This window comes from Rhinopithecus roxellana, chromosome 8 (genome assembly GCF_007565055.1).
Source record: "Rhinopithecus roxellana isolate Shanxi Qingling chromosome 8, ASM756505v1, whole genome shotgun sequence".
Lineage (NCBI taxonomy): Eukaryota > Metazoa > Chordata > Mammalia > Primates > Cercopithecidae > Rhinopithecus > Rhinopithecus roxellana.
Genome location: NC_044556.1, coordinates 17,682,344 through 17,709,134, shown reverse-complemented (window position 1 = coordinate 17,709,134; position 26,791 = coordinate 17,682,344). Strand labels below are relative to the sequence as shown.

General features: G+C 55.5%; 2 protein-coding genes across 2 annotated transcripts; both read left to right on the top strand.

Annotated features, from left to right (window-relative positions):
* The first annotated feature begins 4 nt into the window (after positions 1-4).
* JUND (JunD proto-oncogene, AP-1 transcription factor subunit) lies at positions 5-1,911 on the top strand. Its single transcript, XM_030935855.1, has one exon. It carries the CDS (start codon positions 172-174, stop codon positions 1,219-1,221), a length of 1,050 nt encoding a protein of 349 aa, XP_030791715.1. The 5' UTR covers positions 5-171; the 3' UTR covers positions 1,222-1,911.
* Positions 1,912-12,257: 10,346 nt separating this feature from the next.
* Positions 12,258-25,949, top strand: IQCN (IQ motif containing N). The gene is given in 5 exon segments (XM_030935854.1): positions 12,258-12,270; positions 15,651-15,757; positions 15,759-18,601; positions 18,603-18,780; positions 25,023-25,949. Coding segments are annotated over 5 exon segments (4,068 nt in total).
* Positions 25,950-26,791: the final 842 nt, after the last annotated feature.

The window sequence follows — 26,791 nt, the reverse complement described above, 5'->3', positions numbered from 1 at the left end:
GGCTATAAGAGGGCGCACGAGCGGCGCGGCGCAGGAGCCGCCGCCAGTGGAGGGCCGGGCGCAGCGGCCGCGGCCGGGGCGGGCGCAGGGCCGAGCGGACGGGGGGGGCGCGGGCCCCCCGGGAGGCCGCGGCCACTCCCCCCCGGGCCGGCGCGGCGGGGGAGGCGGAGGATGGAAACACCCTTCTACGGCGATGAGGCGCTGAGCGGCCTGGGCGGCGGCGCCAGTGGCAGCGGCGGCAGCTTCGCGTCCCCGGGCCGCCTGTTCTCCGGGGCGCCCCCGACGGCCGCGGCCGGCAGCATGATGAAGAAGGACGCGCTGACGCTGAGCCTGAGTGAGCAGGTGGCGGCGGCGCTGAAGCCTGCGGCCGCACCGCCTCCAACCCCCCTGCGCGCCGACGGCGCCCCCAGCGCGGCACCCCCCGACGGTCTGCTCGCCTCTCCCGACCTGGGGCTGCTGAAGCTGGCCTCCCCCGAGCTCGAGCGCCTCATCATACAGTCCAACGGGCTGGTCACCACCACGCCGACGAGCACACAGTTCATCTACCCGAAGGTGGCGGCCAGCGAGGAGCAGGAGTTCGCCGAGGGCTTCGTCAAGGCCCTGGAGGATTTACACAAGCAGAACCAGCTTGGTGCGGGCGCGGCCGCCGCCGCCGCCGCCGCCGCCGCCGCCGCCGGGGGGCCCTCGGGCACGGCCACGGGCTCCGCGCCCCCCGGCGAGCTGGCCCCGGCGGCGGCCGCCCCCGAGGCGCCCGTCTACGCGAACCTGAGTAGCTACGCGGGCGGCGCCGGGGGCGCGGGGGGCGCCGGGACGGTCGCCTTCGCCGCCGAACCCGTGCCCTTCCCGCCGCCGCCACCCCCGGGCGCGTTGGGGCCGCCGCGCCTGGCTGCGCTCAAGGACGAACCACAGACGGTGCCCGACGTGCCGAGCTTCGGCGAGAGCCCGCCGCTGTCCCCCATCGACATGGACACGCAGGAGCGCATCAAGGCGGAGCGCAAGCGGCTGCGCAACCGCATCGCCGCCTCCAAGTGCCGCAAGCGCAAGCTGGAGCGCATCTCGCGCCTGGAGGAGAAAGTGAAGACCCTTAAGAGCCAGAACACGGAGCTGGCGTCCACGGCGAGCCTGCTGCGCGAGCAGGTGGCGCAGCTCAAGCAGAAAGTCCTCAGCCACGTCAACAGCGGCTGCCAGCTGCTGCCCCAGCACCAGGTGCCCGCGTACTGAGTCCGCGCGCGGGGCGCATGCGCGGCCACCCTCCCCGAGGGGCGGGCTCGCGGGGGGGTGTCGTGGGCGCCCCGGACTTGGAGAGGGTGCCGCCCTGGGGACCCCCCCTTCCCCCGAGTGTACCCAGGACCTCAGAGAGGGCGCGGCCCCCGGGGATCCTCCCCGAGGGTGCCGAGGACTCGGAAGGGGCGCCCCGGACTCGACAAGCTGGACCCCCTGCTCCCGGGGGGGCGAGCGCATGACCCCCCGCCCTCGCGCTGCCTCTGTCCCCCGCGCGGCCGCCCTGTGTTGCACAAACCCGCGCGTCTCGGCTGCCACCTTGTACACCGCGCAGCGGAAGGGGGCTCCGAGGGGGCGCAGCCTCAAACCCTGCCTTTCCTTTCCTTTTACTTTTTTTTTTTCCTTTGGAAGAGAGAAGAACAGAGTGTTCGATTCTGCCCTATTTATGTTTCTACTCGGGAACAAACGTTGGTTGTGTGTGTGTGTGTTTTCTTGTGTTGGTTTTTTAAAGAAATGGGAAGAAGAAAAAAAATTCTCCGCCCCTTTCCTCGATCTCGCTTCCCCCTTCGGTTCTTTCGACCGGTCCCCCCTCCCTTTTCTGTTTTGTTTTGTTTTGCTACGAGTCCACATTCCTGTTTGTAATCCTTGGTTCGCCCGGTTTTCTGTTTTCAGTAAAGTCTCGTTACGCCAGCTCGGCTCTCCGCCTCCTTCTTCCCCCGCCGGGGCCTGGCGGGCTGGGCGGGGCCTGGCCCGCTTCCCCCCCACACCTCCGCCTTACTCTCCTCTCTCTGCCCCCAGCTCCTCCCCTTGTTGGGAGCGAGCAGAGAGCGGACGTCCGAGACGGGCCCGCACATCTGGCGCGCAGCGAGCGCCCTCTAGACGCGCCTGGGCGCGGGGCCGGCTGATGTCCAGGTTGGGGAAGGGTCTTGGGGTCTTTGACCTGCGTTTGGAACTAGCTAATGCCCCCTTTCCTTTTGGGAAGGAGAGATTTCGAGGTGGAAAGGGCACAGCCCCAGCCCAAGGCAGGAAGGAAGAGGCAGATACTTACTGAACTTTTTAATCTTTTGGGCCTTGGTTTGCCTGTCTGTAAAATGGGGAGAACAGTAAAAAAACTTGCCCCATAAAGTTGTGAAGATTAAGAGAGTTTATGTTTACAGAGCAGCGCTTGGCTTACAGTGTAAGCTTTTATTCTCGTTTGGTGGATCAGGGGATGCTGAGGCCCAGGACAAGCTGATGGATGCAGTACCAGGAGGAAGGTGGCACAGGTGGGATCTGACTGACCCAAGAGGTCTGCCTCCAGGACTGGGATTTTCCAAGTATCTCCCTGAAGTTCGCTCCTCCTCCTCCTCCCAACATCCTGCTCCCCACTTTGAGGAAACCTAAGGTTCAGAGAGGTTGAGCAACTGGCTTGACACCAGACAGCCTTTTAAGGAGACTGTGCAGAGACACTCCAGCCTTGGACTCCTCACTTCCAGAGCCTTGATCCAGGCTTCCTGCTTCTCCTGCCTGCTCTGCCCTTTGTTGTTAAGACCCTACCCCTTGGGCTTCCGACTCATTGGGGGCCCTGAGGGATGTGCATATTAGTGGCCGAGGTCACACAGCAAGTAGGGCTGGTGGCCATGTGTACCTAGCCAGCCCTGTTAGGGAGGGCCACTGAATTGTACCCATTTTACAGATGAAGAAACTTGCAGAGAATGGCCACTGTCCCTTGGTCATGAAGAAAGGCCTTGCCACCAAGTTATGTTGGGGTTGGTTTGCTTGAGACAGAGTCTCGCTGTCACCCATACTGGAGTGCAGTGGCGCCATCTAGGCTCATTGCAAGCTCCGCCTCCCGGATTTATGCCATTCTCCTGCCTCAGCCTCCCGAGTAGCTGGGACTACAGGTGCCCGCCACCATGCCTGGCTAATTTTTTGTATTTTTAGTAGAGACGTGGTTTCACCGTGTTAGCCAGGATGGTCTCGATCTCCTGACCTCGTGATCCGCTGCCTCCGCCTCCCTAAGTGCTGGAATTTCAGGCGTGAGCTACCGTGCCAGGCCAACACCCCTGTTAAATGGCAGAGCAGAGATTCAAACCCAGACGTCTTGCCTGCCTGCCTGCCCGCAAGTGGTCTTAAGGCAAGAGGCCTCTGAGGAGCCCTGCAGAGAGGTACTTTCTTTTTCTTTTCTTTCTCTTTTCTTTTTTTTTTTTTGTTGAGACTGAGTCTTCCTCTGTTTCGCCCAGGCTGGAAATAGCCTGATCTTGGCTTACCGCAACCTCTGCCTCCCAGGTTCAAGCGATTCTTTTACCTCAGCCTCTTGATTAGCTGGGATGACAGGCGCCCGCCACCACGCCCAGCTAAATTTTTTTTTTGTATTTTTAGTAGAGACAGGGTTTCACCATGTTACCCAGGCTGGTCTCGAACTCCTGACCTCAGATGATCCACCCACCTCAGCTTCCCAAAGTGCTGGGATTACAGGCGTGAGCCACTGTGCCCTACAAAATTTTTTTTGTTTTTCTTCTTTACGAGATGAGGTCTTGCTCTGTTGCCCCAGCCAGAGTGCAGTGGCAAGACCACAGCTCACTGCAGCCTTGATCTCCCAGGCTCAACTGATCCTCCTGCCTCACCCCAGCCTCCCAAGTAGGTGGGACCACAGGTACATGCCACCATGCCCTGCTAATTTTTAAATAATTTTTTTTGTAGAGATGGGATCTATGTTGCCCAGGCTGGTTTTGAACTCCTGTGCTCAAGTGATCCTCCAACCTCGGTCTCCCAAAATGCTGGGACTATAGGTGTGAGCCACTGCTCTTTTTTTCTTTTTTTTTTTTTTTTTGAGACAGGGTCTCACTCTGTCACTCAGGCTGGAGTGCAGTGGTGCAATCTTGGCTCACTGTGGCCTCCGCCTCCTGAGTTCAAGCGACTCTTCTGCCTCAGCCACCAAAGTAGCTGGGATTACAGGCATTTGCCATCACGCCTGGCTAGTTTTTGAATTATTAGTAGAGACAGGGTTTTGCCATATGGGTCAGGCTGGTCTTGAACTCCTGGGCTCAAGCGATCTGCCCACCTTGGCCTCCCAAAGTGCTAGGATTATAGGTGTGAGCCACCGCGCCCAGCCTCCCCAGCATTTATTGACACCTAGTTGATGCGTACTCCCTGGAGGCCAACACTCCAGTCTGATAGGGGAGTCAGGCAGGCATGAGCTGTGATGTGAAGGGCTTTTTCTGAATCACAGATCTGACTCCCTACTTGAAAACTTTCTGGGAAAAGTCTTGACTGCACCAGTCCCTGGGCTGGCCAGTGTCTCCTTTCAGGAACTTCTCCACCCAAATTCCCAATATCCTGCCCTGCTGACCTCAGGGTCTTTGCGTGGCTGCAGCTGTAGTTCTGTGCCAGCTACTCTTCCCCCAGTCATCCAGCTGAGTGCCACCTCCCAGCCTCAGCTGCACAGTCCTCGGAAACCTGTCCCTAGTAGCCCTCAGGCTGGGCCAGCACCTTTCTGGGCTCCCATAGCCTCCAGTTGCACTGAGAACTCTGTTTGTGTTTAGCTCGTTGACAGCACAGAAGGGAACTGTTCTGATGAAACATCCAAAGGATGAGCCTGGCGCAGTGGCTCACGCCTGTAATCCCAGCACTTTGGGAGGCCGCAGTCCATGGATCACTTGAGGTCAGGAGTTTGAGACCAGCCTGGCCAACATGGTGAAATCCTGTCACTACTAAAACTATAAAAATCAGCTGGGCGTGGTAGCATGCACCTGTAGTCCCAGCTACTCAGGAGGCTGAGGCACAAGAATCGCTTGAACCTGGAGAGGTGGAAGTTGCAGTGAGCCAAGATCGCACCACTGCACTTCAGCCTGGGCAACAGAGCGAGACTCCATCTCAAAAAACAAAAAACAGACAAAGGATTTAAACCCCATCCAACTGCCATCTGACATGTCCCTGATTTTGTCCAAAGTCACACCCCACAGTATAGAGAAGATTTTGGAGAGGGTGGTCTCTGCAGGGGGAGGCCAGGCACCCCTGCTGGTTCTTGTCCTGGCAACCCCCAGCGGCTCCCCAGGGAAGCCAGGCGGAGGCTTCTGGGCCAGGCTGGCTTTGGCTGGAGCCAGCTGCACCGAGTCCAAGGTGCGTGTCAGCCTCAGCCCAGCCAGCGGTGACTCATGCTGGGCCCCAGCCCAGCCCCAGGAGGTGACCCAGGACAGCGGCCTGACTTCCCCTTACAGGGCTGTAGCTCAGGGTCAGTGCCCACCTTTGCCAGGCCTGGTGGTGATCCCAAGAGACATCAAGTCCAGTCCCACCCCAAGGAGCCCGCAGTCTCAGAGCCAGACCCAAGACGTCGGTCAGAACCCTGACGGGCCCGTTGCACCTCCTTTTTGGTTCGTTCCCATCTAACCATTTTATACCCCCAAATTCTTTTTTTTTTTTTTTTGAGACGGAGTCTTGCTCTGTCGCCAGGGCTGGAGTGCAGTGGCCGGATCTCAGCTCACTGCAAGCTCCGCCTCCCGGGTTCACGCCATTCTCCTGCCTCAGCCTCCCCAGTAGCTGGGACTACAGGCGCCAGCCACCTCGCCCGGCTAGCTTTTTGTATTTTTCAGTAGAGACGGGGTTTCACCGTGTTAGCCAGGATGGTCTCGATCTCCTGACCTCGTGATCCGCCCGTCTCAGCCTCCCAAAGTGCTGGGATTACAGGCTTGAGCCATCGCGACTGGCCCCCAAATTCTTTGAGTTGTTTGTATCCCCAGGCCTGGGGCAAATTCTAGCATATAGTAGGCGCTCAGAAAATGCCCATGGGATGAAAGACCGAAGCTGCCTCTGGGTACATGGCGGGGGAGATTTGGGGTTTCCTCTGTGCTGAGAACCCTTTCTACTCAGGATGAGCAGGTATGGGTAGCAACTACCATGACCTTTGGCGCTGCCCTGCGTCCTGTTCCCAACCTCTGGCTGTGCCTTCTAGAATCCCCTCCCCCCAAGAGGTGGCAGGGATTGGCCAGAACTTGGCTTTGAGTCACAAAGCTGCTGCAGCACCAGGGCTCCAAGACTGGCCTTTCAGACTGCTGGGTTCAGCTTCAGGGGCAGGTGAGTAGGGCTGGTGGCTTTGGGAGCGGGTGAGTGGGGCTGGTGGAGGGCTTGTGTGCGAGGGTTCGTGGGGGACCCTGTCATTCTCCTCTGGCCCCCAGTGCCTTTGGAGCCCTTCTGGGCCTTCTGGGTGACTCCAAACGATGGATCAGCTCCTGGGCCCCTCAGATCAGGGGCTCTAGGGACCTCCAAAGCCTTGATGGTGGATTTGTTCACCTGTGATGGGGGACATCCTGGAGAGCCTGTTATGTCTCTTTATTATTTTTTTTAAATAGAGACATGTTGCCCAGGCTGTCTTCAAACTCTTGGGCTCCAGCGATCCTCCCACCTTGGCCCCACACAGTGCTTGGATCACAGGCAGGAGCCACTGTGCCCAGTCAAGCCTGTTGTATCTCTTTGGGAACCTGAGGATGGTGATCTTACCTCTTGTGACAGATAGGGAAATTGAGGCTCAGAGGGGTTTACTCAAAATTAGAGAGCCAGTCACTTGGCTTCTGTGTCCAGGGGGCCCCTGTTCCTTCTTCTCATCCCCCACAATCTCGTTTCTCACCCCTTCTGGTTGAGTTCCTCTGAAGAGCTGTACCGTTTGGTTGATGAAACCTCAGCCCCTGGAATGGGCCCATTCAGCTCCCAAAGCTGCTGTCTCCAAGTTCTTTTTTTTTTTTTTTTTTGAGATGGAGTCTCGCTCTGTCACCCAGGCTGGAGTGCAGTAGCACGATCTCGGCTCACTGTAACTCTGTCCTCCCAGGTTCAAGTGATTCTCCTGCGTCAGTCAGGAGTTCGAGACCAGCCTGACCAATATGATCAAACCCCATCTCTACTAAAAATACAAAAATTAGGCCGGGCGCGGTGGCTCACGCCTGTAATCCCAGCACTTTGGGAGGCCGAGGCGGGCAGATGGCTGAGGCGGGCAGATCACCTGTGGTCAGGAGTTCGAGACCAGCCTGACCAACATGGAGAAACCCTGTCTCTACTAAAAATACAAAATTAGCCAGGCGTGGTGGTGCATGCCTGTAATCCCAGCTACTCAGGAGGCTGAGGCAAAAGAATCGCTTCAACCCAGAGGCGGAGGTTGCAGAGAGCCAAGATGGTGCCATTACACACTCCAGCCTGGACAACAAAAGCGAAACTCCGTCTCAAAAATGATAATATTAATAATAATTAGGCCAGGTGTGGTGGCTCATGCCTGTAATACTAGCACTTTGGGAGGCCGAGGCGGGCGGATCACTTGAGGTCAGGGGTTCGAGACCTGTCTGGTCAACATGGCAAAACCCCGTCTCTATTAAAAATACAAAAGTTAGGCCGGGTGCGGTGGCTCAAGCCTGTAATCCCAGCACTTTGGGAGGCCGAGACGGGCGGATCACGAGGTCAGGAGATCGAGACCATCCTGGCTAACACGGTGAAACCCCGTCTCTACTAAAAAAATACAAAAATCTAGCCGGGCGAGGTGGCGGGCGCCTGTAGTCCCAGCTACTCCGGAGGCTGAGGCAGGAGAATGGCGTAAACCCAGGAGGCGGAGCTTGCAGTGAGCTGAGATCTGGCCACTGCACTCCAGCCCGGGCGACAGGGCGAGACTCCGTCTCAAAAAAAAAAAAAAAAAAAAAAAATACAAAAGTTAGCCAAGTGTGGTGGCGGGTGCCTATAATCCCAGCTACTCAGGAGGCTGAGACAGGAGAATCACTTTGAACCGGGGAGGTGGAGGTTGCAGTGAGCCAAGATGGTGACACTGCACCTCAGCTTGGGCAACAGAGCAAGATTCCGTCTCAAAAAAATAAAAATAATAATAAATAAATATATGTGTGTCAATTATCCATGCGTTGCCTCTTGTCTCCGAATGGACCCTTTCAATATGTGATAAAGGAATTTCTTTCGTTATGTCTCCTTTAAAGCAAGCACAATGCTCGGCTGCGTGCGGTGGCTCATGCCTGTAATCCCAGCACTTTGGGAGGCTGAGGTGGGCGGATAACGAGGTCAGGAGATCGAGACCGTCCTGGCTAACATGGTGAAACCCCGTCTCTACTGAAAAAACAAAAAATGAGCGGGGCATGGTGGTGGTTGCCTGTAGTCCCAGCTACTCAGGAGGCTGAGGCAGGAGAATGGCATGAACCCGGGAAGCGGAGCTTGCGGTGAGCCGAGATGGTGCCAGTGCACTCCAGCCTGGGCAACAGAGCAAGACTTCGTCTCAAAAAAAAAAAAAAAAAAAGAGCACAATGCCAAGAATTCTCAATAGAGGACACTGGTGAGGCATTAGGGATAGAGGTGTGAAGACACCGGGTGAAGCCCACCAGAGCCCTGGGTCCAGAACGTGGTCCTGCAACTTCACAGTCTTGACCTGGTGAAAACCTTTCTACAGCCCTCTCAACACACACAAAAAACAGAGGCCCCAAGGCCAGGCGCGGTGGCTCATGCCTGTAATCCCAGCACTTTGGGAGGCCAAAGTGGGTGGATCACCTGAGGTCAGGAATTTGAGACCAGCCTGACCAATATGATGAAACCCCATCTGTACTAAAAATACAAAAATTAGCTGGGCGTGGTGGTGGGTGCCTGTAATCCCAGCTACCCAGGAGGTTGAAGCAGGAGAATCGTTTGAACCCGGGCGGAGGAGGTTGCAGTGAACGGAGATTGCACCACAGCACTCCAGCCTGGGCAACAAGAATGAAACTCAAAAAAAAAAAAAAAAGGCCGGGTGCGGTGGCTCATGAGCACCTGTAATCCCAGCACTTTGGGAGGCCGAGGCAGGCAAATCGCCTGAGATCAGGAGTTTGAGACCAGCCTGGCCAACATGGTGAAACCCTGTCCCTCCAAAAAAAAAAAAAAAAAAAAAAAAATTAGCTGGGTGTGGTAGTTCATGCCTGTAAACCCAGCTACTTGGGAGGCTAAGGCAGGAGAATCGCTTGAACCTGGGAGGCAGAGGTTGCAGTGAGCCAACATCGTGCATGCCACCGCACTCCAGCCTGGGTGACAGGGTGAGACTCTGTCTAAAAAATAATAAATAATAATAATAAAAGAACAGAGCCCCCACGGTGGCCCATACACATTGAAGGTTTCCAGTGCACATCCACGGCACCAACTGTTGATAACCTGTTCTCACATCTGCACCCTGAAGGGTGGGCCTTTTGCTTGTTCTGCAACTCCAGACCAGCTCTGGCTTGGTTGATCCAGCAATTATCTCTGTTACATGTTAGGCGGGACCATCCTTTCTCCAAGGAAGTCTAAATTCTCTCCAAATTTGCCCCTTTTTTGGGGATTCTCCCTCAGCCCTAAAGTACCACATAGAGTTTCCTTTTTTTTTTTTTTTTTTTTTTTTTGAGACTGAGTTTTGCTCAGTCGCGCAGGCTGGAGTGCAGTGGTGTGATCTCAGCTCACTGTACCCTCTGCCTACCAGGTTCAACAGATTCTCCTGCCTCAGCCTGCTAAGTAGCTGGGATTACAGGCACTTGACGTCATGCCCGGCTAATTTTTTTATTTTTAATTTTTTAAAAAATTTATTTTTTTTGAGATGGAGTCTCGCTCTGTCCCGCAGGCTGGAGTGCAGTGGCGCGATCTTGGCTCACTGCAAGCTCCGCCTCCTGGGTTCATGCCATTCTCCTGTCTCAGCCTCCCGAGTAGATGGAACTACAAGCCCCCACCACCACGCCCGGGTATTTTTTTTGTATTTTTAGTAGAGACGGGGTTTCACCATGTTAGCCAGGATGGTCTCGATCTCCTGACCTCGTGATCCACCCGTCTCGGCCTCCCAAAGTGCTGGGATTACAGGCGTGAGTCACTGTGCCTGGCCCAATTTTTGTATTTTTGGTAGAGATGGAGTTTTACCATGTTGGCCAGGCTGGTCTTGAACTGCTGACCTCCTGTGATCCACCCGCCTTGGCCTCCCAAAGTGCTGGGATTACAGGCATGAATTACCGCGCCTGTTTTTTTTTTTTTTTTTTTTTTTTTTTTTTTTTTTTTTTTTTGAGACAGAGTCTCACTCTGTCGCCCAGGCTGGAGTGCAGTTGCACCATCTTGGCTCACTGCAATCTTCATCTCTCAGGTTCAAGTGATTCTCCTACTTCAGCCTCTCAAGTAGCTGGGATTATAGGTGCATGCCACCGTGCCCGGGTAATTTTTGTATTTTTATTTTTATTTTTTTATTTTTTATTTTTTTTGAGACGGAGTCTCGCTCTGCCACCCAGGCTGGAGTGCAGTGGCCAGATCTCAGCTCACTGCAAGCTCCGCCTCCCAGGTTCACGCCATTCTCCTGCCTCAGCCTCCGGAGTAGCTGGGACTACAGGTGCCCGCCAACTCGCCCGGCTAGTTTTTTGTATTTTTTTAGTAGAGACGGGGTTTCACCGTGTTAGCCAGGATGGTCTCGATCTCCTAACCTCGTGATCCGCCCGTCTCGGCCTCCCAAAGTGCTGGGATTACAGGCTTGAGCCACCGCGCCCGGCCTAACTTTTGTATTTTTAATAGAGACGGGGTTTTGCCATGTTGACCAGACAGGTCTCGAACCCCTGACCTCAAGTGATCCACCCACCTCGGCCTCCCAAAGTGCTGGGATTACAGGTGTGAGCCACTGTGCCTGGCCGCCCCGGCTACCTTTTGTCTTATACTTACTCTTTAATCACAATCTTTTTTTTTTTTGAGGCAGGGTCTCAGCCAGGTACTGTGGCTCACACTTGTCATCCCAGCTACTTTGGAGGCTGAGGCACAAGAATCGCTTGAACCCAGGAAGCAGAGGTTGCAGTGAGCCGAGACTGTGACACTGCACTCCAACCTGGGCAAAAGAGTGGGACTCTTTTTCAAAAAAAAAGAGATAGAGTCTTATCCTGTCACTCAGGCTCGAGTGCGGTGGTGCCATCGTAGCTTATTGCAGTCTCAATCTCCTGGCCTCAAATGATCCTCCTGTCTCAGCCTCCCGAGTAGCTGGGACTACAGGTGCATGTCACAATGCCTAGCTAATTTTTATATTTTTAGTAGAGATGGGTTTTACCATGTTGCCCAGGCTAGTCTAGAACTCCTGGCCTCAAGTGATCCACCAACCTCAGCCTTCCAAATTGCTGGGGTTACAGAAGTGAGCCACTGTGCCCGGCCTTTTTTTTTTTTTTGAGACAGGGTTTTGCTCTTGTTGCCCCAGATGGAATTCAATGGCACAATCTCGGCTCACTGAAATCTCTGCCTCCAGGGTTCAAGATATTCTCCTGCCTCAGCCTCCTGAGTAGCTGGAATTGCAGGCGTCAACCACTACGCCTGGCTAATTTCTTGTATTTTTAGTAGAGATGGGGTTTCACCATGTTGGCCAGGCTGGTCTTAAACTCCTGACCGCAGGTGATCCACCCTCCTTGGCCTCCCAAAGTGCTGGAATTACAGGCATGAGCCGCACCCGGCCAATGTTTTTATTGTTGTTGTTGTTTTTGTTTGTTTTTTTTTAAGAGACAGTTCTTGCTTAGTTTCCCAGGCTAGTCTCAAACTCCTGTCCTCAAGTGATCCTCCCATCTTGGCCTCCCAAAGTGCTGGGATTGCAGGCAAGAACCACTGTGCTCAGCCTGAACACCATTTCTGATGCCTGGATATCATGCCCTAGTATGATTAATTTAAGCCTTTCTCCATTGATAATTTTGGTTTCTTCCAGTTTTTCCTCTGCTAAACAATACAGTGTTAAACATGCTTGAGCATACTTCTGTATGTGTTTGTAGCAGAACCTCTGCTAATCACTGTTTTGGTTATTTCCAGTTGTTTTGTTTGATTTCTAGCTACAAAATAACACTGGAATAAATTTCCTCATCCTTGCAGGGATTTTTTCTTTTTTCTTTTCTTCTTCTTCTTTTTTTTTTTTTTTAGAATTTAGTGTTTTTGCTTTTAACATTTCTTTTTGTGTTCGTCTTGAGGACAGAGCCAGCCCAGGGCAGTGTTGCTGCATATTGTATGGATGAAAGGCTGAAGGCTGCCTCCTCTTGCAGGCTGGCTTCTGAGATTGCACCTTCTTCTCCTGCTACTCCTCCAAATCTATGACCCTTCAAGGTAAGAAGATGGTTCATGGGCAAGGGGTCTGGCTAGTCCAACCTGAAGAGAGGGGCTTCTGCCAAACAAGTATGCTGTGCTCCAGGCTATGCATCAGGGTGACTTGACAGTGTCCCAGCTCTCTCTGCATCCTAGTTACCTCTGAAAGCCACAGTCACCACTTTTTCTTCCTCTTTCCATCCTTCCATATGCCATTTACCTAGCCATCCCCTAATCCACCTACCCACCCATCCACCCATCAGTCTACCTCCTACTGGGTTCTCTCTTCACCAATCTCTCAAGCTCTCTTTAATTTCCTTCCCTCCCTCCCTCCCTCCCTCCCTCCCTCCTTCCTTTTATTTGAGACGGAGTTTCACTCTTGTTGCCCAGGCTGGAGTGTGATGGCGTGATCTTGGCTCACTGCAACCTCTGCCTCCCAAGTTCAAGTGATCCTCCTGCCTCAGCCTCCTGAGTAGCTGGGATTACAGGCATGCGCCGTCACGCCTGGCTACTTTTTTGTATTTTTTTTAGAGATGGGGTTTCGCCATGTTGGTCAGGCTGGTCTTGAACTCCTGACCTCAGGTAATCCACCTGCCTTGGCCTTCCAAAGTGTTGGGATTACAGGCATGAGCCACTGCGCCTGGCTTTCTTTAATTTCACATTCATTTATCTACTCATCTTACATCTATCTACCCACCCACTCATTCATTCATTCATTCATTCATCCTTCCATACATTTGTCTCTCCCCCTACCCATCCACCATCCATCATTCATCCAGTCATCTATGTATCCATTCATCCTCCCACCCACCCATCATTCCATCTTTCCATCTACCCATCTACCTACCCATCTACCCATCCATCCATGCAAGCATCCATCCATCCACTCATCCATCCACCCAGTCATCTGTTCATCCATCCACATAGTCCTCCCTCCCTCTATCCATTTATCAATCAATCCATCCATCTACCCATCCATCCACCTATCTATTCACCAGTCCATTTACATATCTATCCACCCATCTGCCCATCCATCTATCCATTCATCCAGCACCCCCGCATCCATCCATTCATCTATGTGTCCGTCCATCCCTCCATCCAACTATCATTCCATCTAGCTATCCATCTATCCATCCAGCCACCTATTCCTCCCTTATCTATTCCTCCCTCTCTCCATCCATCTACTTACCTATTCTTCCCTCCCTCCCTCTATCCGTTTATCCATCCACCCATCTATTCATCAATTGATTCGCTTATCCCTCCATCCATTCATCTGCTCATTCACTTATCTGCTCATCCATCCATCCATCCACCCACCCACCCACCCACCATGTGTCCATTTTTCTGTTAATCTGCCTTTTTTTTTTTTTTTTTTGGGACGGAGTCTTGCTGTGTCATCCAGGCTAGAGTGCAGTGGCGTGATCTCGGCCTCAGCCTCCCAAGTAGCTGGGACTACAGGCACCTCCCACCACACCTGGCTAATTTTTTGTATTTTTAGAAGAGCTAGGGCTAGGTGTGGTGGCTCACGCCTGTAATCCTAGCACTTTGGGAGGCCAAAGCGGATGGATCACAAGGTCAGGAGATCAAGACCATCCTGGCTAACACGGGGAAACCCCGTCTCTACTAAAAATACAAAAAATTAGCCAGGTGTGGTGGTGGGCGCCTGTAGTCCTAGCTGCTTGGGAGGCTGAGGCAGGAGAATGGCATGAACCCGGGGAGGCGGAGTTTGCAGTGAGCCAAGAAGGTACCACTGTACTCCAGCCTGGGCGACAGAGCAAGACACTAGGTCTCAAAAAAAAAAAAAAAAAAAAAAAGAACAGATGGGGTTTTACCATGTTAGCCAGGATGGTCTCGATCTCCTGACCTCGTGATCCACCCACCTCGGCCTCCCAAAGTGCTGGGATTACAGGCATAAGCCAGCGCGCCCAGTCTTTTTTTTTTTTTTTTTTTTGAGACAGAGTCTTGATCTTGTTGCCCAGGCTGGAGTGTAATGCCATGATCTTGGCTCACTGCAACCTCCTCCTCCCGGCTTCAAGCGATTCTCCTGCCTTAGTCTTCCGAGTAGCTGGGACTACAGGCGCCTGCCACCATACCTGGCTCCTTTTGTTTTCTTTCTTTTTCTTTTTTTTGGAGACAGAGTCTTGCTCTGTCACCCAGGCTGGAGCGAGGTGGCGTGATCTCGGCTCACTGCAACCTCCACCTACCAGGTTCAAACAATTCTCCTCCCTCAGCCTCCTAACTGGGATTACAGGCACGCGCCACCATGCTGAGCTGATTTTTGTATTTTCAGTAGAGACGGGGTTTCACCATGTTGGCCAGGCTGGTCTCGAACTCCTGAGCTTGTGATCCACTCGCCTGGACCTCCCAAAGTGTTGGGATTACAGGCGTGAGCCACTGTGCCCGGCCTACTTTTCTGTATTTTTAGTAGAGAGAGGGTTTCACCATGTTGGCCCAGCTGACCCCAAGCAATCTGCCCACCTTGGCCTCCCAAAGTGCTGGAATGACAGACATGAGCCACCCCCCCGGCCAATTTGCCTTTAAGACTTTATTCATCAACTTAATTTACCTATTCATCCAAACCTTCATCTGTCTCTCCAACCCATCTACCATTCACTCATCGACTGATTCATCCTTTCAGTATCTAGTCCTGTATCTGTCTGTCCATCCAACTTCCAATCCTCTCACCATTTATCAGTCAAGATGCCCGCACACCCAATACCTACCCATTCACAGCTTAGAACCAAGCCCTATGACTAAGATAGGACACAAAAATGACTCTGTCTTCTGGGATTCACAGTCAATGGGGAGAGGCAAATAATCTCCCCCACCACACTTCTCTATCCTTTTCACACACGCACACACACACACACACACACATACACAGAGGCAAACAGGAAATTTCCAAAATATTGTGATCAGTGCTAAACCCAGGGTACATCCAAGATAAAGTTTGAAAAGCAGGCCGGGCGCAGTGGCTCACACCTGTAATCCCAGCACTTTGGGAGGCCGAGGCAGGTGGATCACCTGAGGTCAGGAGTTTGAGACCAGCCTGGCCAACATGGTGAAACTCCGTCTCTACTAAAAATACAGAAAAGTAGCCAGGCATGGTGGCACATACCTGTAATTCCAGCTACTCGGGAGGCTGAGGCAGGAGAATCACTTGAAACCAGGAGGCGGAGGTTGCGGTGAGCCAAGATCACACCATTGCACTCCAGCCTGGGCAACAAGAGCGAAACTGTGTCTCAAAAACAAACAAAAAACTAAAAGAAAGAAAAAAGAAAAGCAGTTAAGTGGTCCAGCATTCAGGTGTCATGCACTGTGTGCCAGGATGAAGTGGCCGCAGGATGACCTCTTGTCTGCAGGACCTGCTACACCCTGACCACCCCCTGCCGCCCCCACAGGCAGAGCTGACCTGTCCAGTAATCAAGGCAATGCAGCCAGCCACCCAGCTACAGTTCACGAACCACTTGTCACCCAATGGGCAGTGCATCCTCCAGCCCCCGCCCACCCCTAGTCTTCCGGACAAAATGGAGAAAACGCCTCCACAGCCCCAGCACGAGGGCCTCAAGTCCAAGGAGCATCTTCCGCAAGAGCCTGCTGAAGCCAAGACAGCGTCCCGCCACATCCCACGCCTCCGGGCTGTGGTGGAGAGCCAGGCCTTCAAGAACATCCTGGTAGATGAGATGGACATGATGCACGCCCGCGCAGCCACACTCATCCAAGCCAACTGGAGGGGCTATCGGCTCCGGCAGAAGCTGATTTCCCAGATGACAGCAGCCAAGGCCATCCAGGAGGCATGGCGGCGCTTCAACAAGAGACACATCCTGCACTCCAACAAGTTGTTGGTGAAGAAAGTGAGGGCGGAGGACGGGAACATCCCTTACCACGCCCCGCAGCAAGTGCGCTTCCAGCATCCGGAAGAGAACCACCTTCTGTCCCCGCCCGTCATGGTGAACAAGGAGACCCAGTTCCCTTCCTATGACAATCTGGTCCTTTGCAGACCTCAGTCATCCCCCCTCCTGCAGCCCCCAGCAGCTCAGGGTACCCCAGAGGCCTGCGTGCAGGCTCCTCACGCTGCTGGAGTCCGGGGGGTGGCCTTCCTGCCACACCAGACGGTCACCATCAGATTTCCCTGCCCAGTGAGTCTGGATGCAAAATGCCAGTCATGCTTGCTGACCAGAACCATCAGAAGCACCTGCCTCGTCCACATAGAGGGTGACTCAGTGAAAACCAAACGTGTAACTGTCCGGACCAACAAAGCTGGGGTTCCGGAGACACCATTGTCTAGAAGGTATGACAAGGCAGTTATGGGACCATCCAGAGCCCAAACCCAGGGCCCTGTGGAAGCAGAGACCCCTAAAGCCCCCTTCCAGATATGCCCAGGGCCTGTGATCACCAAGACCCTACTCCAGACATATCCAGTGGTCTCCATGACCCTGCCGCAGACATACCCAGTGTCCATGACGACCACCACCCCACACAAGACTAGCCCTGTTCCCAAAATAACAATAACCAAGACCCCAGCCCAGATGTATCCGGGGGCCACAGTGATGACCAAAACTGCACCTCACACATGCCCCATGCCCACGATGACCAAGATCCAGGTGCACTCCACAGCTTCCAGAACTAGCACCCCAAGGCAGACATGCCATGCAACCATCACGGCAAGGCACCAACCTCAGGTTTCCCTTCTGGCCTCCATCATGAAGAGCCCACCCCAGGTATGCCCAGGGCCTGCGATGGCAAAGACCCCACCCCAGACGCACCCGGTCGCCACCCCAGCCAAAAACTCACTGCAAACGTGTCTGGCAGCCACCATGTCCAAGACTTCATCCCAGATGAGCCCAGTTGGATTGACCAAGCCCTCACCCCAGACTCGCCTGGCAGCCATGATAACCAAGACCCCAGCCCAGTTACGCTCAGTGGCCACCATCCTCAAGACCCTGTGTCTGGCCTCTCCAACAGTGGCAAATGTCAAGGCTCCACCCCAAGCGGCGGTACCAGGCTCCATCCATGAGAACCCACCCAAGGCCAAGGGCACCATGAATATGAAGCAGGCTGCAGAGGCGGTGAAAACCTCATCCCCCTCCTATTTGGCTGAGGGGAAGATCAGGTGCCTGGCCCAATCACGTCTGGGAACTGGGGTCCCCAGGGCTCCAGCTAAGCTTCCTTTGGAAGCTGAGAAAATCAAGACTGGCCCCCAGAAACAGGTGAAAACAGACATGGTATTTAAGACCAGTGTGGCAGTGGAAGTGGCTGGGGCTCCATCCTGGACAAAAGTTGCTGAGGAAGGGGACAAGCCATCTCACCTGTATGTGCCTGTAGACATGGCTGTCACCCTGCCCCAGGGACAGCCAGCTGCCCCACTGACCAACACCTCATCCCAGAGACATCTACCTTGCCTGTCCCAGAGACCACCGGCCACCCCACTGACCAAGGCCTTATCTCAGGGACATCTGCCCGTCGAGCTGACCAAGACCCCGTCCCTGGCCCATCTGGTCACCTGTCTGAGCAAGATGCATTCCCAGGCACATCTGGCCACAGGTGCCATGAAGGTCCAGTCCCAAGCGCCTCTGGCCACCTGTCTGACCAAGACGCAGTCCCGGGGGCAGCCGATCATAACCAAGCGCCTCATCCCAGCGCACCAGGCTGCTGATCTCAGCAGCAACACCCATTCCCAGGTGCTCCTAACAGGGTCCAAGGTGTCCAACCAGGCCTGCCAGCACCTCGGTGGCCTGAGTGCCCCACCCTGGGCCAAGCCAGAGGACAGACGGACTCAGCCCCACGGACACGTGCCGGGGAAGACCACTCAGGGGGGACCCTGCCCGGCAGCCTGTGAGGTCCAGGGTACGCTGGTGCCACTGATGGCACCCACCGGACATTCCACATGCAATGTTGAGTCCTGGGGAGACAACGGAGCCACGCGTGCCCAGCCATCAATGCCCAGCCAGGCGGTGCCCTGCCAGGAGGACACGGTAGGCTCCCTGCTGGCCTCCCTGTGTGCTGAAGTAGCTGGTGTGCTGGCATCCCAGGAGGATCTCCGCACTCTGTTGGCCAAAGCCCTCTCCCAGGGAGAAGTCCGGGCAGCTCTGAACCAGGCCCTGTCCAAGGAGGTCCTGGGTGCCACTGTCGCCAGAGCCCTGCCCCAGAGCATGCTGAGCATGGCGCTGGTGAAGGCGCTGTCCTGGAGTGAGCTGCGCCTGACCCTGTCCCGAGCCCTGTCCCAGGGCGAGCTGCGGGCGGAACTCACCAAGGTCATGCAGGGTAAATTGGCCAAGGTGTTTATTAGCAAGGCTTTGACGGAGGAGGAGCAGGCAGCTCTGAGCCAGGCCTTGTGTCAGGGCGAGTTGGGCGAGCCAGTCTTGGTGTCGGGTGGCCCTGAGGACTGGAACTACCCTCCCCAAGGCCACCTCAAAATCAACAGGAAGCGGGGTGACTAAGACACTGGCCCCGGCGGAGGTGGCCTGCAGGAGGTGTCCGTCGGCCGCGTGGGGGCCCTCCCTGGGCCCTGTGAGACCACAGACCAGCAAGGTCAGGGATTCCCAGGTTGGGATCTGGGGATGCTTCACCATGGGCCAACCTGCCGGGCCCTTGGAGGAGATGGGGTACGGGGCCATCTTGTGGGGGTCACCCTGCTTATCTGTGGTCACTGTGGGAGCCTCTGTGATGGGTAGTGTCATCACCAGCATTCACCAGAGCTCCCTGACCACTGGCCTGTATCCCATGCTGTCCTGGCATCACCAGCATTCACCAGGGCTCCCTGACCACTGGCCTGTACCCCACACTGTCCTGGCATCACCAGCATTCACCAGGGCTCCCTGACCACCAGCCTGTACCCCATGCTGTCCTGGCATCACCAGCATTCACCAGGGCTCCCTGACCACCGGCCTGTATCCCATGCTGTCCTGGCATCACCAGCATTCACCAGGGCTCCCTGACCACTGGCCTGTACCCCATGCTGTCCTGGCATCACCAGCATTCACCAGGGCTCCCTGACCACTGGCCTGTATCCCATGCTGTCCTGGGAGATGGAGCCCAGCAGGGACTTCTCCTCAAACCTGGATTTGAGCCCCAAGTTCCAAAAGGAAAATGCACACCTGACCCTAGAGCCTGGCACATTGGCATCAGATTTTAATCCCGAGGGGAGTGGGGAGGGTCCCAGTTTGCTCAAGCCATCCTACGTGCAGCCAATCCCGAGTCTGTGGCAGCCTCTCATTGCCAGTGGTGTGGGCCCAAGCACGAACCAGCCCTCCATGACCTGTGGCACGGCCCCGAGCTGCCACAAGCCACATGTGGTCAGCAGAGTGGCCTCTCACCCATCGACTGGGGAGGGCAGGGTGGCCTCGGGTAGGCTTCCGTGCAGCGTGGGTGGTGGGAGGGCTGCCCATGTTCACCAGCCTTACCCCACCTGTGGGGGCCTGACTTGGTGTCAGTCCTCAGGGGTTAGCAGGGCACATCCTGGTCTCTACCAACCCTCAGTGGCCAGAGGCCAGCAGCAGGCATCCAGGGCTTCCAAGGAAAGCCGGGGGAGGAGGGCTCAGCCCCCAAATCGCAAACAGGCATCCCCGGGTACTAGGGAGGTGATAGACAAGGGGGCCCTAAGTCCCTTGCAGGTCACCATGGTGACCAAAACTCAGGTATCCAAGACTCGTGGTCTGTTTCAAGCTTCCCTCGGCAGTGCATTGGCTCAAGTTCGTCCCAAGACATCTGTCTGTGGACAGGGAAGGAATCAAACACAGGATTCTGTGTCTGCCCTGCTCTGCCCCCAGAAGCTGGCAACCGACCACCAGGTGTCCATCCTCGGTGAGCTGGTAGGTGGTTTGCCACAGGATCGAGACAGTGACCTGGCCAGGAGCTTCTCCCAGGGCTCTGTGACTTAGAATCAGGAGAGCAATTCCAAAAGCTCCCTGCAAAGCTCTAGCTCCCTCAGCCTTTCCACCATGTCTGTGGCCAGCCTGCCTGCTGTCAACAAGACAGATGAGTCATGGGAAGGCAATTTAGAAGGGGACCTTGCGGTGAAGTCCCTTTTTCCTCCGGAGTCCATGAGGACACTCCAGAGGTTTAAGGATACACAAGAGACTGAAACTGGTTATACATCTATGACCCTACACTTCCCCTACCGGCCCACTCCAGCCTCGGAGAAAGTACCCATTTTCCAACACAGCTCAGTGCCTAACTGCTTGACCTTGCATGTTCACCGGGGCTCAGAGTCTGAGATCCACAAGTTCTCCTTAGATAAGAACTCTGTGAATCTGATTGAGATGTCCCAGGCAACCATCAAGACAGAGCTGAGGAGGACTCTGTCTTTAGGTACTGTGGTCTCCACTGCATATAAGCCACCATTTGTGGCCAAGAGCTTGGCCCCAAGTGTGTCCCAGGCTACACTGGCCAGTAGGGTAGCCCCAAATCTAGGCCAGGCATCAGGGTTCAGTAGGCTGGCCCCAAGCCTATCCCAGCATATAGCATCCAGTAAGGTGTCCCCAAGGCTAACCTGCCCATCTATGGGTAATTGGGTGACACCAAGACTACCACACTCCTCTATGCCTAATAGAGTGACACCAAGATCAGCACAGCCATCTATGGTGACTAGATGGTCCCTAAGCCGAGGACGCCCATCAAGGACCTTTGGAGTGGCCTCAGACCAAGGTCACCAATCAGTGGCTAACTGGGGGTCCCAAAACTTAGCCCAGTCATCTATGGACAGTGGGGAGTCCTCAAGCCTAGTTCAGCCATCTCAAGCCCTTGGGGTAACCTCAAACCTAACCCAACCATTTCAAGCCTTTGGGGTATCCCCAAGTCCAGCCTACCCATCTCAGGCCATTGGGGAGTGCCCAACTCTGGCTCAGTGATCTCAGCCCACTGAGGTGTCCCCAAGCCCAGACTACCCATATCAGCCCACTGAGGTGTCCCCAAACCCAGGCTGCCTATCTATGGCCACTGAGATGTCCCCAAGCCCAGGCTACCCATCTCAGCCCACTGAGATGTCCCCAAACCCAGGCTACCCATATCAACCCACTGAGATGTCCCCAAGCCCAGGCTATTTATCTGTGGCCACTGAGATGTCCCCAAGCCCAGGCTACCTATCTATGGCCACTGAGGTGTCCCCAAGCCCAGGCTACCCATGTGTGGCCACTGTGGAGTCCCCTAGCCTGGCCCAGCCATTTCAGCCTACTGAGGTGTCCCCAAGCTCAACCTACCCATCTATGGTCACTGGGGAGTCCCCAAGCCTGGCCCAGCCATATCAGCCCACTGAGATGTCCCCAAGCCCAGCCTACCCATCTCAGCCCAATGGGGAGTCTCCAAGCCTGGCCCAGCCATCTCCAACCATCAGAGTGTCCCCAAGCCCAGCCATGTCATCTCAGACTGTTGGAGTGCCCCCAAGCCTAGCCATGCCATCTTACACCATTGGAGTGTCCCCAAACCTACCCATGCCATCTCAGACCATTGGAGTGTCCCCAAGCCTAGCCATGCCATCTTATACCATTGGAGTGTCCCCAAGCCTAGCCATGCCATCTCAGATCATTGGAGTGTCCCCAAGCCTAGCTCATCCATCTATGGCCATTCAGGAGTCTCTAAGCCTGGCCCAGACTCCTCAGGCCACTGGGGAATCACCAAGGTTGACCTGGCCATCTTAGGTCACTGGGGTGTCCCCAAGTGTAGCCCACCAATCTGTGGCCAGTAGGGTTTCCCCAAGCCTAGCCCAGCCATCTCAAGCCAGTGGGATGTCCCCTAGACGAGATTACCCATCAGTGACCTCCAGGGCATCCCCAAACCAAACTCACACATCTATAACCAGCAGGATATCCCCAAGCCAAGCTCATGCATCTGTGACCTGTAGGGTGTCCCCAAGCCAAGTTCATCGATCTACACCCAGTGAGGTATCCCCAAGCTTTGCCCAGCTGTCTCAAGCCACTGCAATGCCCTTAAGACTAGCCCATCAAACTATGGCCTGTGGTGTATCCCCAAGCCTAGCCCAGCCGTCTCAAGCCACAGGGATGTCTTCGAGTCTAGCCCACCGACCTATGACCTGTGTGGGGTCCTTAAGCCCAGCCCAGCCATCTCAAGCCATTGGTGTGTCCCCAAGCCTAGCCCACCCATCAGGACCCCGTGGGTTGTCTCCAAGCCTAGCTCATCCATATGTGGCCAGTGGGGTGGCCCCCCGCCTAGTCCACCCATCTCAGACCACTGCAGTATCCCCAAGGCAAGCCCAACCATCTGTGGTCTCCAGCCCAGGCAAGACATATTCATCCTGTACCCTAGCCCCCAGCCTAGCCGAGCCAGTCATAGCCCCTGGCCTATTCCCACCATCTGTGGCCCACAGGGAAGCCCTAAGCCTGGCTCAGTCACCCCCGGACTCTAGGTTGGCCCCAAGCTGATCCCAGCCATCTGTGGTCAGTGGTATGTGTCATGGCCTCAATGAGCCATGCCGAGGCTCTAGCCTGGATTCAAACCTGCAGCGTTCAAGGGTGAACTCAGTAGCCCCGTGCCTGTGTCACCCATCAGCGTTTGTTTCAGTTAGCCCGGGTGGACCACATCCCCCTGTGGCTGGAAGTATGGACCAGGGTCCGAACCAGCCATCCCTGGGTACTGGGGTGAACCTGTGTGAAGAGACTTTGATGGTTAGTGAGATGGTATCCAGCCTCCCAGACTTCAAGTTCAATGACTTGTCCCTTGGGTTCCATCATCCACCCAGCATTGGTGGGAGGCATGTGTGTCAACCCTCTGTGGTTAGCGTTTCAACACCAAATCTCTCCCATGCTGATGAGGAGGTCTGTCGTATAGGCCAGCAAATCGCGCCTCTGTTCAGGGGTGTGGCTACAAGACATCCCCAGGGGCCCTTTGTTGATGCTATGTTCCTTAGTGGGTCTCAGGGGACCACGTCTCCTGGCCTAGCTGGGAGTCTCCCCTGGAGAACCATAGCAAGTGGCATGGGCCAAAGTCAATGTCAGGTGGCTTCCCTTGCATCCCAGGTCTTAGAGGTAGGTGTCCCTTTGACACATCTCTCTGGAACCATAGGGATGGCCCCTAGCCCCTCTCTGGCTTCAGTGCCCAACAGAGTGGCTGTGACTCCGTTTCATCTTTCCCTGAAAAGCGTGGGCCCCAGCAGCTCCCAGATCAGTGTGGTTATTCCAAAAAACGTAGACCGCTGGCACCCTTCTGAGGCACCCATGGTCCCACCCAGTTACCATCAGAGAGATGTGATTCCTCAGGACTCCCTGAGGAGCCCGGCTGGTCTTGGTGCGGCAGGGAGTTTCGTAGCCAGTAGGATGAGCACGGGCGCAGTCCCAGGCACTCTGCCTGGTGGCATGACCTCCGGCCTTCCCCCAGGGTCCACCGTCCGAGGCATGGGTCAGAGCCTTCCCGCAGGCTCTGTGTCCAGTTGGGTGGCTCCCAGCCTGATGGCAGACAGCAAGAAGCCGAGTCTATCTGTAAGACCCTCCGCTAGCTTAGCTGCTCCAAACTTGCTCCTAGGTTCAGTAATGAGTGGGGTGAACCCAGGTGTCTCTCCTGGATCTGTGCCAATGATGGGGGCCTCTAGTGTGGCTCAGAGCTGCTCCAAGGGGTCCGTGGTGATTGGCATCACTGCCCCTCCTTACCACAAAGCCCTGGCTGGAGAGAGGTCTATAGCCCCCTTGCAGATTCCCCACACCACCAGCCTGGCTCCAGGTCACTCCTCGGCCCCGGCAGCTAGTGACACAGTCAGGAGTCTACACCGAGTGCCCACGGTTCTGTCAAGAGCCTTACAATGGAGCCAAGATGCTGGGATAATGCTATCTGGGGCCACAGGGGACCAAGCCGAGCTGGGAGAATTGGATGGGCCTTTGTCCCAAGTGTCAGGATCAAGCAGATCCAATGACCTGATCAGCAAAGCTGGGGTCACTGGCGCAACCCCGTGGATGTACCCCAGTCCTCTGGGAGCTGATGGGGGCCGCAATCATAGGTCCCCGTCTGAGAAAGGGACTCTTCCCCAAGGCCATACACCATTGTTCAGGGAGGTGGCCCCCAGCCATGCTAGTGGCATGGTCCCTGTCCCTTTCCAGGCCCCGGGTTTAGCCACTAAGACCCTCTCCGTTTATCAACAGGAGTCTGTTGCTCATGTCATACCCCCAAATCACTCTTGGGGTACAGTGGCTTCTAATGTATTCTCAGGGTCACCCCAGTTGGCCCGTGGCAGTACTGAGGCTTTCAGATTGCTTTCAAGGTCTGTGGACAGGATGGGGAATCTTAGTCTTCCTCAGAAGTCAGGGACCTCCAGCATGGTCTCACATGTGGCACCATATCTGTCCTCGGCTAGAAGGGCATCGTCCAGTCCCTTCCGGACAGAAGCTGTCCCCAATCCACTCCAGAAAACAGTGTCTGGAAACCTGGCTCAGAGCAGCCGCTGGGACTCCATGGACCCTAAAAACTCCTACAGATCCATGCACGGTAGTATTGTTCCTGAACTGCTAGAAAGTTCTATGGCCAGGGTTAGGCCCTTCCAGTATGTGCAAAGACAACCATCCCAGGCCTCAGCCCAAGGTGGTACAAACTTCACTGGTATGCCCTCTGCAGAGGTAAGGCCCATCATCTGCACTGGGGAGATAGCGCACTCCTCGGCCCTTCCTCCCCTGGCCCTGGGAGTTCGGAGGGTGTCTCTAGGCTACCAGTCTTCCCGGAGTGGTTCCCTGCTGCCCCTTGTTAACCAGGAGTCACCGTGGGGATCGCAGGACTCCTATAGCCCCCAGAATCCTGCCATTAGTCACAAGGCATCCCTGAACTCCACTATACTCCAGGGCCCCGTGGACGCTGGTGTGGCTAGTAGCCAATCGTGGAAACGCGTGTGGGAGCCAGCCAGGGGTGCTGCGTCCTGGGAGACCCGGCGCAACAAGGCAGTGGTGCATCCCAGGCGGTCCGGGGAGCCGATGGTGTCCATGCAGGCTGCAGAGGAGATTCGCATCCTCGCAGTGACCACTATCCAGGCGGGCGTCCGTGGCTACCTGGTGCGTCGCAGGATTCGGGTGTGGCACCGGCGGGCCACGGTCATCCAAGCTACCTGGCGCGGCTACTGCATGCGGCGGAACCTGGCACACCTCTGCAGAGCCACCACAATCATCCAGGCCGCCTGGCGCGGCTACAGCACCCGCCGGGACCAAGCCCGGCACCGGCAAATGCTCCACCCCATCACGTGGGTGGAGCTGGGCGGCCGGGCCGGGGTCATGTCTGACGGAAGCTGGGTCCAGGATGGCAGAGCCAGGACAGTATCCAACCATCGCTGCTTCCAGTCCTGCCAGGCAAAAGCTTGCAGCGTCTGCCACTCCCTGAGCTCCAGGATCGGGAGCCCGCCCAGCGTGGTGATGCTAGTGGGCTCCAGCCCTCGCACCTGTCATACCTGCGGACGCACCCAGCCCACCCGCGTGGTGCAGGGCATGGGCCGGGGTGCTGGGGGTCCCGGGGCAGTGTCTCAGGCCTCCGCCTACCAGCGGGCTGCCCCGAGTCCCAGGCAGCCATGTCGCCGGGACAAAGCGGTCATAGCCATTCAGTCCGCCTGGAGAGGTTTTAAGATCCGCCAGCAGATGAGGCAGCAGCAAATGGCAGCGAAGATGGTTCAAGCCACCTGGCGAGGCCACCATACCCGGAGCTGTCTGAAGAGCACAGAGGCGCTCTTGGGACCAGCAGACCCCTGGTCCAGCTCACAGCACACGCATTGGCCCGGCATCTAGGACCCTGGCTCCCTGCAGTGGGGACTTTATGGGAGGCACTCGTGGCTCTCTGAGTCTGATGAATAAAGTCCTCCACAGCCTACATCTTGGGTGATGTGTTCTGGGTTAATGGAAGTGGCTTGGGTATAGTGGGGGAATCTGGAGCATCCCAGAGGGAAGAGAACTCTGAAGTTTCCAACCATGCAATATGCATCTGGGGTCTGTGGCCAGGATGAGGACCTCAAATCTTTCCTGGAGGTCAGGGGCCACCAACGTGGTCTCAGCTGTGCCCCTGCCATATCCACCTACAGGTAGTGGGGTGGTGTCCAGCCTGTCCCAGATGGAAACTGTCCCCAGTACACTCTAGAAATGTGTCTGGGACCTGGCCCAGAGCACCCACCTCGAGTCCCTCACCCCTAAAAAATCCTACGGGATTGCTGGGTGCCGTGGCTCATGCTTGTAATCCCAGCACGTTGGGAAACCAAGACGAGTGGATCACCTGAGGTCAGGAGTTAGCGATCAGCCTGGCCAACATGGTAAAACCCCATCTCTACTAAAAAAAATACAACAAAAAAAGGCCAGGCACGGTGGCTCATGCCTGTAATCCCATCACTTTGGGAGGCCGAGGCAGGCGGATCACCTGAGGTCAGAAGTTGGAGACCAGTCTGACCAACATGGAGAAACCCCATCTCTACTAAAAATACAAAATTAGCCAGTCGTGATGGCACCTGCCTGTAATCCCAGCTACTCAGGAGGCTGAGGCAGGAGAATCACTTGGACCCAGGAGGCAGAGGTTGTGGTAAGCCAAGATTGTGCCATTGAACTCCAGCCTGGACAACAAGAGCTAAACTCAGTCTCAAAAA

Bases quoted from the DNA above. Each gene is read 5' to 3' on its own strand.
- JUND (XM_030935855.1), top strand. From the start codon at position 172: ATGGAAACACCCTTCTACGGCGATGAGGCGCTGAGCGGCCTGGGCGGC.